The 11,911-nt window shown below is 34.6% G+C and overlaps 1 protein-coding gene across 1 annotated transcript in view; it reads left to right on the top strand.

Moving 5' to 3' along the window:
• LOC111405803 (midasin-like) overlaps positions 1–11,690 on the top strand; it is a 34,314-nt gene extending 22,624 nt beyond the window's left edge. Inside the window, 27 exon segments of the mRNA XM_023034861.1 lie at positions 13–193; positions 329–406; positions 857–939; positions 1,015–1,398; positions 1,401–1,527; positions 1,606–1,691; positions 1,789–1,862; positions 2,825–2,966; positions 3,072–3,146; positions 3,429–3,552; positions 3,670–3,806; positions 4,748–4,858; positions 6,022–6,171; positions 6,292–6,471; positions 6,553–6,741; positions 6,866–6,967; positions 7,048–7,269; positions 7,387–7,509; positions 8,949–9,030; positions 9,115–9,245; positions 9,344–9,508; positions 9,957–10,032; positions 10,119–10,231; positions 10,799–10,905; positions 10,982–11,095; positions 11,268–11,336; positions 11,445–11,690. Coding sequence (XP_022890629.1) covers positions 13–193; positions 329–406; positions 857–939; positions 1,015–1,398; positions 1,401–1,527; positions 1,606–1,691; positions 1,789–1,862; positions 2,825–2,966; positions 3,072–3,146; positions 3,429–3,552; positions 3,670–3,806; positions 4,748–4,858; positions 6,022–6,171; positions 6,292–6,471; positions 6,553–6,741; positions 6,866–6,967; positions 7,048–7,269; positions 7,387–7,509; positions 8,949–9,030; positions 9,115–9,245; positions 9,344–9,508; positions 9,957–10,032; positions 10,119–10,231; positions 10,799–10,905; positions 10,982–11,095; positions 11,268–11,336; positions 11,445–11,613 — 3,594 coding nt within the window. The 3' untranslated portion in view covers positions 11,614–11,690.
• The last annotated feature ends 221 nt before the right edge of the window (positions 11,691–11,911 follow it).

Raw genomic sequence — 11,911 nt, forward strand, 5'->3', positions numbered from 1 at the left:
TGTGTTGTATAGGAGGAAATGAAGAACCTGCAAGGAATTTTATACTTATCTTTTCATTCACAAAAGTCTTTGCTCTTTGCACATGGTGGACATCCGTCTCTGCCTTCGTCAGCTGAGTTGTACGACAAACAGATTCAACTTTCAAAACTTTGTGAATTGGAATGGCCCAGAAAAACGAAGTTTTGGAAGCTTGGTATGCTTTTACTTACTTATCTTCCCTATTCAGAAGAGCAGTTTGTATTAAGATGTTATCCTGGCTTTTTTTTTTTTTTTTTTCCCTCTCTTATTTTGTTATTTCTTTCTGTATTACCTCACATGTTTTCTACAGCTGCAAGTGAACCAAATGAGACGTCAATTTATGCTGCTTTGTCTTGCAATTCGGAACTTCGCTTCCTTGCTGTGCAAGGTAGAATCTTCATTTTCTTCTAAGACTTGTTGCTTTTATTCCAGTATTGGTCCTGTGAATTCTCGTACGCTCTTCTCAGGTGCTAAATATGTTAATTTTAATGGGGTGGACTAGTTAGACTTGTCCTGTGAATTATTGTTCTTTCTTCGCAGGTGCTGTAATATGTTAACTTTAATGGGGGTATTGTTGGACTTGAGAATTTCATAATCCAGTGATTGTAACAATGGCCACAATCTCCTAAAAAATTGATATCTTCAAATCATAATCTCATCAAATATAGGATTGATGACTTATATAGAGGTCGTCTTCATCTGTAGATTATTTGATACTTGGATTTGGTTTGTTATTGCATTCCAACTCGGATTCAGCATTGATCTCATTGTCACTACTATTTATTAGTTTCTTGTTAGATGTGCAATTTGATTTGAGCGGATGTTTACTTTTTTGAAGGTGTTTCCATGTCATCATATATTATTGGCAAAGCAGATGATGGGAATTTCACTATTCCACAGCAGTTGGAAGAAATGTATCAGGTATGCTTCATGATCTTCTGTTCTTATTTACATCAAAATGAAGTTCTTTGACATTTACATACATCATTCTTGTAGATGCTTTGGAGAAGATTGGATTTTGAGAAGCAGAAATTGAAAGACATTGCAGGAACAGCTAAGCAAGCATCTACACACACAGTTTCATCTGTTTGTCGTGTATTCTCTCCTGATATTTTATGTAGAAGATCTGGTGTAGACTGCTGGCTGGAAACACTACATATAACAGATGAGATAGGTTTTTTCCTTGATTTGGGGCTCCTCCAGCATCTAACAAAGATTACTTTCTTCCTTAACTTAATTAAGGGCTACTTGAAATCTTTTCTTCTTTTCTTATTGACTGATTTTCTGGTTGATATAGCAAGATGTTCTTCAACAAATTTCCCTAGAAAATTCTTTTTGTATATTTTAGACCTGTCTGTGACAGTGACATTTTCTTAATATAACAGGTTTTATCTAATCTGTCTGGTCTTCTTGAATCAACTTTGAACTTCTCATCAAGGCCTCCAACTGACCTTATACCTCATCAAAATATTTTGTGGACCCTGGATGCTTGGGAATCAGGTCATGCAGGTTCGTGTTTCTCTATATATCTGGTCACATCATTTTTTACTGGCATCTTTATAATTAGTGTATTCTTGTACACTGCAGCGAATGAAAAAATATCCAGTTCCATTCTTGATATGTGGTTTAGGTGGCATACAACACTGTGGGAACACTGCCCGCTTCTAGCAGAGGTATTGGTCAGACTATAACGTTGATTTACCTCAAGACAAATTTTTGGTTTGTGCTTGCTAGGCTTATTGTTTTGACTTTTATCTACTGGTCATGCAGAACCTCTCTGGGCATGATGGGCTGCCTCACAAGTTTTCTTTGACTTCGAAAATGGCAACAATCGACCAGATGTTGTAAGATTTATTCTAGCAAATTGACTTGATTTTCCACTGGTTCATATTTTATTTACATTTATCTCTTTTGATTATTCAAGTTCTCTCGTGATTTTTTTTCTTGATGTTCTAGTTTTGTATGGTAATATGACAGTCATCAGTTAAGCCCTTCAGAATTTTTGTTCTCTTTTCTCTTTCTTTCTTTTCTTTTCTTTTATTTATTTATTTATTTTTTGTAAAACCTGAAAAAGTTTCACTTACCAGTATAGATTTATTACTTGGAAAATGGTATCCACCTTTTGGGTCGAATTGGTCTCTTGTGCTTGTAACTTTTGGATCAAGCTCATATGTTTTGTCATGTCCAATGAACACCACTCCAAAAAGTGTGCCAGGAGCTATCAAAAGTGATCAATTATTTCCAACAAAGGAAAAGCTAGCTACTTTATCATGAATAGCAAATTGCACAAAGACAACAAAATTTCAGTATAATTATCATATTCAAGCCAACTTGAGACCTTAAAAGGGGGAATTCTAAACTTTTCCCAGTTAAATTCAAGCTAAATTAGGTAACAGTAAATACCGGCATCCATCAAAGTATATCAGCCAAATAATATTAGAAGTACGCAGAAATCTTGATAAACTTTGAAGAGTAAAACGCTGATGAAGAGGAAAAACCACTGTTGGAGGGTAGAGTCAGTTGTGGAAGGCAGTGCCAAGGTGGACAGCACTTGGACACCTTGCTAGCTAACTGTGTCTCGAGAATTCTATATCATTTATGCTCGTCTTTACACAAAGCCCATTCCTGAACCTTCCCTTTCCCCCAAGGTGTAGCCATGTCCAAATCATTATAATCTTAAACCTTGGTTAGCAAATAAGAGATGCCACATCATTTAGTGTTATGCTCATCCACATTGAAGATAGTGCTGTGTTACTTGTTTGTATATTTATGGAGATATAAAATTTTATTGATTTGTAAATCTCAGGCAAAATAGATTCTCTATCAGAGATTATCCACTCCACAGCTTCAAGCTTAGAGTTGCTTCCCGTAGTCTCTGGTAAAGTTCTGAAAATAAGAATCATGCATACGCTTTACTTCTTTCTGCTGCACGATCTCTCTTCCAGCAGGTTTTTTCCCCTTCTTTGACAAGTAATATGCATCTTTAATGGCCAAATCATGAATTTGGCAATTCTAATCTTTCATTTTTCTGTTTTCTCTACCTGTACTTGTAGATTGTTTATGCGCACAAAAAATCTTTCGAGGATGCCAAATTAAAATCAAGTCTGCTTTCCAGTCTATCAAGGAAATAAAGAATACGGTACATATCTTTCCTACCGTTTTTCATTTTAATGTGATATTTGGTTTCAGAAAAAAAGAGAAGTTTGTGATAATTTTTTGTTTTAGTTGCTCAACTCTAAATGGGAACTAGAGGTCGTGTGTTTATCATTATTAAAAAAAAAAAAAAACACTTGATCTATTTGCTTGCTGTATATGTGTTATCCAGTTTCTTGAATCACAAGTGACTTGGATAGCATTTTTCTGTTCCTATTGTTTATTTCGCTGTTTTGATGCTTACTTTCATGTCACAGCAGGAAACTATAAAGGCCCTGGTTTCCCTTCTTGCGTCATCAAACCACCCCATATTCACTTCCTTGATCGATACATTTATTGAGCAATTGCTTGGTGAACTTTATCCTGTACGCTCATCTACTGGTGAGTGCAGATATACCAACTACTAGTGCTTGGAGGTTTTCCAATTTTTGATTTAATTCTCAATTTTATTATTTCTTCACATTTACCTTGTACCTGTAGACATTGTGCGAAGACTCTGATGTGCTTGGTTACAAATTGGGGGTTTACGTTATAATCTTTTGACCTGCTGCGACGATTTGGACCCGACTGTAAAATACTCAATTAAGTATTCTCAATTGATGGAAAAGATTACTTCCCTTGAGGTCGAAATTCAGGTGAATTTTTCAATCAACACACACTTTTATCATGCACGTTCATGTGTGTCAACTATGCACACACGTTTAAGTACATCTGGATTTGAAGTGCTGATATCGTGAGATTGAGACTGTCTATCATTAGCTGGTTTGTGAGTGTATACTCTGAAGTAGTTAGTTAAATCTTAAAAAAGTGAAGGTGGAAATCCGTTATTGCCTCTCTCCAATTTAGAGAGAGATTAGGAAAATCCATTTGCCAATCTCTGTATGGTTGAGGGCATGGCGTTTCCTGATTATCTACTGATGATGCACAGAATAGTTTCATTCTATCTTTGTGATCACTCTACATTTGACTCTGTCTGCTTCTCAAAATGTTCATGCAAAACCTCAATTTGTTCTGATGTTTCATATGTCATGTCACCTACATGCACATGAGCAGCTAAAATGAATGTGAACAAAGGTCACTCTTCTTTATACACACACACACACACATATATATACACACACACACACATGTATATAACACACGTATGTGTAGGAATGTTTTCCTTGTGCTTTATTGGTACTTTATGTATTTTGTCCTTTTTTTCATCAATTTTTGAAATCGTTGGTTATTTGTTTTGATTTTGGGAACCAGTTTTGAAAATATATGTTTATCTTATAAGCTAAAGATTGATTCTGTTGAATATTTATTTATCATTTATAATGTTGTGTGGATGTATTTGTCAAATGTAATTGAACAATATACTAGTAATTTGTTGCCCAAAAATGAAAACTGACTGGGGGCAAGCACTAACTTGTGAATTGCTGGTTGCATGACAAAACTTAAAAGGAGGTTTGCGTTTTCCTTGCAATCATTATGAAGTACAAATCCTTGGGCTTGTAGGTTAATCTAGTCTGGTTAATTCATAGCTCATATTGTTGTTTCTACTCAGATATGTATTAATACTGCATCTTTACAGGTAAGGGAAGAGTGTGTCCATTTAGCAGGAAGTAGTGAGAAAGATGCTAATAATTACAAAGTGAAGTTGTTGGAAAATCTCAATGCTGAGCAGAGAAGGCTGCGAAGAAAGGTTCATGAGCTTCTTTCCAAAGTGTTATACTGAATCTCTTTTTTTGCTTGAAATTATTCTTGGAACCTTGCTACATTTACAATTTGGTGTACATTTTGGTTTGCACTTTGCCACGTGTCATTAACCAATTGGACAGTTTAAATTTTAACTAGATTTTTCATCCAATGCATTGTTGACAACAATGAAGTATCAACCAAAGTGTATAAATTTGATGTAAGTGTCCTTATTCTTGATGTGGCCATCATGTTGGAATCTACGAACACAGCAGATCACTTATGTCATGCCTGTAACTAATATTTTTGGGCATTTTAATATTATGTGGATTTGTGATTCTGGGTTGATGCTCTTTGTTCTCCAGACACTCCTTCCCAGTGTCAGTGGTTCGCTTATTTTCCTTGTTAAGAGCTGGGGGAATGGCACTTGTTTAATCCATAAATGATCTTTGTAGGTTGATAAAGATTTGATAGACAAACTCTGGAACATAAGTTAATTGAAGTCCTGGAGTCATTTACCTGTCTGACATTGTTTAATCCATGTATGATCTTTGTAGGTTGATAAAGATTTGATAGACAAATTCTGGAAGATAAGTTAACTGAAGTCCTTTAGTCATTTTACCTGTCTTACATTTGGTCTAAAATTCATTGATACTTGTGACATTGTTACTTCCAATAAGGAAATGTATGTTTAAAGAGTGAGGATATTAGTTTAAATTCTACTCCTTTTAGAATCTGTTTTCATTCTTTGAGACAATTATTGGAAATGAGATTCTGGATGTGGATATTTAAAACTTCAGGATAAGTATTTATTTTCCTGATGGTTTATAATTTTACACTAATTTTTTTTTTTTTTAATTTTTATTTTATTTTTATCTGTAATAAAATTGTTTTTTAGATTGTTTTTATCTACTTCCATGGGCACTGTTTATAAAATAAAGAAGCTGTTTGCTTATTAGTTAATGACATCAACTATTTGTAAATTGTATTCACATAGACAATTACTCTCATATCACATGAAGACACTTAAATTCTTTTCAGGTTTCATGTTTCTTTGTCCATTCAGTTTACTAAATCTGTTTGCATTGAAAATCGTTTAAATATTTATTATTTTCTTTATACACAAAGGAGATACTTGCACCCACCTAATTTTGTTTGCTCTTATGTCAGATTTCATTCCGCTCCGATCCAGGAAAATATGGGGAGTTGAAGCGTGAGTGTGATGATTTCCGTAAGTTGGTTTCAAGTTCTATTGATTGGATCATGAATGTCAAAAGCATGCGTATAGAAAAGGTTACCGACCAATTAAAAAATTGGCAGGTATAATTTGTTTGCCATCATTTAGATCAGTAAATTGTTTTGTCTTTAGATGCAATAGCGTGCAAAGTGTATAATTTCCTATCTCAAGGTTTCTTTTTCTTTAATGTCCTTGTATCTCAGGTGACAGCTTCGTGCTTTATTGAGCGCTTGTCAAATGTGTACTCTTCGTATGTTGATGTCGTTCAACCTGTTCAAGTTGCAATTTACGAAATGAAATTTGGCTTATCACTGATACTTTCTAGTTTATTGTCCAAAAAGTATCTTGAATATATTGGAGAGCACGATATGGAGATGGTTCTGGTAAATAAGTGATCCATTTTCCTACTTTTTATTTTGTTTTCCCTTAGCCGTTTGCACTTGACACTTGAAGTTTATTGGCAGCGCACAATTTATACTTTCATGAGATTCCCTCGAGGCTGTGCAGCGAGAACTGTTTCTATCAATGTTGACAATAAGCAGGCCAAACTGTCATCCAGTGATATTGAATTGCCAACAAGCATTGGTGCTGTAAATTTGAATTTGCTAGAGAAAATAATTGGTTTCACAAAAAATTCCATTAACAATAGAACGGTTAGTAATTCTGATTGCAATGACTTTCCTTTGTTTTAAAGCCTGGTATGCAACAAGACTTCTATGTTGTCCTTGGCTTCTTGTGAATTGCGTTTGTAATCTTTCTTCTACTACTTTACATTAGGTCTTGACCTCGCAACTTAGAATTTCCATTTATCAGAATGTTCTAGCACAAATCAAACATTCTGTTGCCGATGCACGTTTTCTGGATTATGCTACCTTCAAGGTGAGGACTTACTACATGAAATTTGACCATTCTCTCACATCAGCCATCTTAAAATAACGTTGTACTATAAACTTTGTCAGCTTTTGGATGAGATCTTTGATAAGTTTGCTAGAGAATGGATGCATATGAAACTCAAAGTGAAAGCTAGAGAAGATAACCAAGCACAACAGTTCAAGTTCAAGACACGTGCATTTAAGATCGAGAGCATTATTGAAATTGATATCTCAAACCTAGCAAGTTTGCTTCCAAACGAAAGCTTCTCCGAATGGGAAGAAATGCTTTCTGAAGAACATGTTGAAAAGTTAACATTGCCTAGTCTCATGCCCTGTGTGGTCATGGAAATGTGTACGTGTACGTGGATGTATATTAGGTGTGTATAGCAATATAGTGTGTGACAGTGTCTGTAACTGTGTTTGTAGACCAAAGCTGACGAGGAACATGAAAGTTTGGAGGAAGATTGGGATTCCACAGTGGAATTCAATTTGAATGACTTGGTCCAGGTTCACAATCAGTTATTTGGTTCACTGGACCTTGTTCGAAATGTAAGTTCACTTCAAATTCACCTTACCTGATTCCAGCATAAATTTTTAATAGCTTAGTATAAATTCGCCTGACATGATTCAAACACAAGTTTTACTAGCTTACAGGCTTGTGTTTGGTAGGGATTTTTCTTTAGAATAGGTTTTGTGAAAAAATATATAATTTTTATTTTTTATTTTTTTGTAGAATGTGTGGTTAAAAAGTGGGAAAAGCTATGGGTCCACCTGCAAAATTATTTATTAGGAGAATGTGTGGTTAAAAATGAGTTTTAGAAAATGGGGGCCAAACAAGGGCTAGACAAAGCTCTTAACTGCTGTATACCTGATCTTTCAATATCAATGCACACACACATCAGCACACACTAACATTCTCTAATAATAATTTATCTTGATGCCTGTGAAAGACCTTTCCTCTATAAGATTGTGCTATACTTAACCTTTCAAAAAAAAAGATAGTGCTAAACTTCATAAGAAACTTGTTATTATTTTTAATAAAATTGTATGTGATCAATATTTGTGGCATGCTCTCGTAATTAACTTTTGCTGAGCTATTAAGTAGGAGCAAGTCGAGCTTATCAAATAGCGGAATGAGGGATCTATAGAAAAATACTAGTTAATTCATAAAAGATTAGGACTTCGAATTTTGTTTCTACTTAGATTTTTCTGATCTCAGTGTCGTGTGTGAATTAGCTAAAATCATGGTGTTCCTTGCCCTCTAGATAATGCTGGAAAAGTAAAGAGTTTCTGTTACGCGTCTTGTTGTTGGGACCCTCACAAGTATCTTTCCTTTCTGGAGGAAAGTGATTTATAAGTTCTGTGAAACATATACGTTGTCATTGCTCTTAAGCTTAATGAGCATATTGAATTCTTCAGTCTTTGAGCATGGATGTGCTCATGGTGTTTCCGGAAGGCTCCACAATTGTATGTCTGCCGTACAATAAACTTATTGAAGATAGATTTTACATTCGTTAATCCTGGTTAATTCATAAAAGATTAGGACATCAAATCTTGTTTCTACTTAGATTGTTCTAATCTCAGTGTGATGTGTGTGAATAGCTAAAAATCATGGTGTTCCTTAACCTTTAAATAATGCTGGAAAAGTGAAGAGTTTCTATTACGCATCTTGTTTACGGGACCCTCACAAATATCTTGCCTTTCCGAAGCAAAGTCATTTATAAGTTCTGGGAAACATATACGTCGTCGTTACTCTTAAGCTTAATGAGCATATTGAATTCATCTTCTTTGAGCATGGATGTGCTCAATAGTGTTGCCGAAAGGCTCCACAATTGTATGTCTGCCGTACAATAAACTTATTGAAGATAGATTTTACATTCATTAATTCTGTATTGGACTCATTTAACATGCAATTTCTTAACATTTTTCTGTCATCAATCTGAGCTTTCATTTAAGAAACAATAACTATCATTGCTTTTCCTGTTCAGCCTGGAAATATGCACGTGTCTGATTTGGACAGATTATCTTCCTTCCTTGGCTCATATACTTTGGGAGTTCAAATGATTAAAGGCGTGTCTCCTATTTATCAATTTTTTTAATTTTTTTTTTTTTAATTTTGTTTAGGTAAAATTTCTCATTCCTTTCAATTTCCAGATTTAAAAGGTTTATTCTCCTCTCGTTTCGATGCTAAGGTTACGCCAGAACACTTACTTCGCCTCTGTATAGAGCATGATCACAAGTTTAAATTGTCTCACAAATTAACTCACACGTACAATTTTTACAAGGTTTGTCTTTTGTAAAATGCCTTTGTCTTTTTACATTTGCTTGTTTACACTTGAAAATGATCACTTATTAACTTCTTTTCTCTTTGATTCTTGTTTAGGATCCAAATTCATCCATGATGGTTAAATTGGTGGAGCCTGTTATGATTCTTAAGCGCCGAATTCTCGTGCTTTTGAACGAATGGGATGATCATCCTGCTCTTCAGAAAATCTTGGATGTAATTGAAATGATATTGGCTCTACCATTGAGCACTCCTCTCGCCAAGGTAGATTGTCTACTACAAGCGTAAGGTTTTTGAGATTTAATTTACCTTTTAAAAGCATTTTATGGGTGGAACTAAAATGAGCAAATAATGTGCTGTACATCCTATTGCTTTTTCTGTGATACCAAAAATATAATATATCAGGGTCTTAACCCAATTTATGTTCTTCTATGTTTTCTTTGTTTCTTATGATACTCTTGCTGTCAGACTTTTGAGTCGAAACTAGTTGAAGTTATAATTTTTCTTACCGCCACCTTACTACCTTCCTTCCCTGGTTTCCACCTTGTCAGTTAAAATATATAATCAGAAAACTAAAATCATTATTTGCCAAGGGAACTTAGTATCCTTGAATTTAGCTATCTGCTTGTGCTGATATGATATTTTATGGTTCACAGCAGGATATGCTTGTTGCAATACCTAAATACCTAACTCGTCTTGTTTTCCGTTGAAGGTTCTCTCGGGGTTGCAGTTCCTTCTTAACCGGGTGCAAATTTTACAGGAAACTGTTGCAAAATTCCCTCTCTGGGGTAAGCAATTAACCTTTTACTGCATATGGTTGTCTGTGATGGAATACGAGTAAATCTGTTTCTTATCCTCAAATATTTTCCTTTAGATGAATTGGACCCAATTCTCATGCTGGCGTCCTCATGGCATAAGTTGGAGTTCGAATCTTGGCCTGCTTTGCTGGATGAACTTCAGTTACAGTTTGAGATGAATGCTGCGAAGGTAACATTGGTCTTTTCCTCACATTTTATTTTCCTGCTAGAATATAGATCCTAGTTGAAGAAACCTAATTTTGTCAAACTGACATATTAATACATCCAACATAGATAGGAAGCCTACGGGGTATCTCAAAATGATACAGACACATTCACAATGGTTATAGTTTCAGTGTGCCTGGTATGAATTTGAATTCTATTTGACCGTTGTAAAGTTATCTAGGTTTCAATCTACAGAGTGTATTCCTTGTTGGAGGATCCTTATAATATAAATACACAATTAATATGTGTTCTGAAGAGAGGACTGGGTGCTATACATTATTCTTAATGCTTAAACTAACAATTTGCACAGTTCTATAGTAATGCAATACATTATCTGTAGTGCACAACCAAAGGTAGAACTGGATTGTGTGTTTCTCGATAGACCCCTTTTAATTTTAAATTTTAAGATTTAGTTGATGCAATCAATTGCCTGTTAAATTTTCGATCTTCAGGATTTTTAAATGCAATCAATTGTTTCTCGTGTGATATGCTCCTATCATATGAGTTCTTAACCTTTTACAATTTTATGCGGTTATGGTTTCCATTATATTCTGTTCTTCAACATAGACATGCTGCTGATAATGATATTGATGAATACAATCTATCTACAATTCAAAGGCTTGCATTAACTTTTCTCTACTGAAATTCAGCGTAGTTAATAAAGATTTCTAATCAACTTACTGTCACGAATGTCTAATGAAAAATGAACATGCAGCTTGGAAGAGTTTGTTCAGATGTCCAGCATTGGTGAATTTAAAAAGCGTCTTCAATTACTCCATGCTTTCCATGGACAAATTAGTAATGGTTTGAGCCGGGGGTCTTATTCTCGGTATAGCAGAATATTTTGTGCTTTGGCTACATGTTAAATTAGATACTGGAAAAGCAGTTAATTCTTCATCGGATAAAACTGAAAGCATGCCTTTTCTCATTTTGTATTGTATTAAACTGTTCCACCAATGATTTCGTAAAGTTGAGATGCTAATTTGCATTAAATTATGCAACCCTCACCATGCAGAGAATGTGAAAGTTCTCTACAACACATTTGGCTTCTATGTGCAATTCTTGCCACTGTAAGTTCTCTGTTGCCAACAATTGTGAAATTTATATACATCTTAATAGGTCGCTCGAGTTTTTTATTTTCAGGTTATATCAAAAGTAAATGTTTCTGGTGTTTTCAGAATTTTGGAACGCATCGAAGCTAGTAGAAGAAATATTGAGACCGAGTTGAAAGAAGTCCTTAAATTGTGCCGCTGGGATCGTGTTGAGATCCACTGGAATGCAGAAACCTCTAAAAGAACCAGGCAGAAGCTGAAAAAGATTATACAAAAGTATACTGTAAGTCAATAATGTAACGTGCCAAATCATCATAATTTAATTCGCTACAAATTTTTTTTATATTTATTTTTAAATCCTTTGATTTCTTATGAACGCGTAATAATTATCACTGAATCTCGACACAAGTAACGTGATAAATTGCTTTTACAATTATTGCACGTTCAATTTAAATTTGGTATGCATGGAAAACGGAAGCCACAAATTAATTCAAAATAAATAGGTACTCACAGCATGTATAGTGACTGTCATTCACCAACATTTAAATCTACCCAAGCAGTCATATAAAAAAAAGTGATGTGACGTTGCTTAG

The sequence above is a fragment of the Olea europaea genome, chromosome 1 (genome assembly GCF_002742605.1).
Source record: "Olea europaea var. sylvestris chromosome 1, O_europaea_v1, whole genome shotgun sequence".
In the NCBI taxonomy this organism is placed as follows: Eukaryota; Viridiplantae; Streptophyta; class Magnoliopsida; order Lamiales; family Oleaceae; genus Olea; species Olea europaea.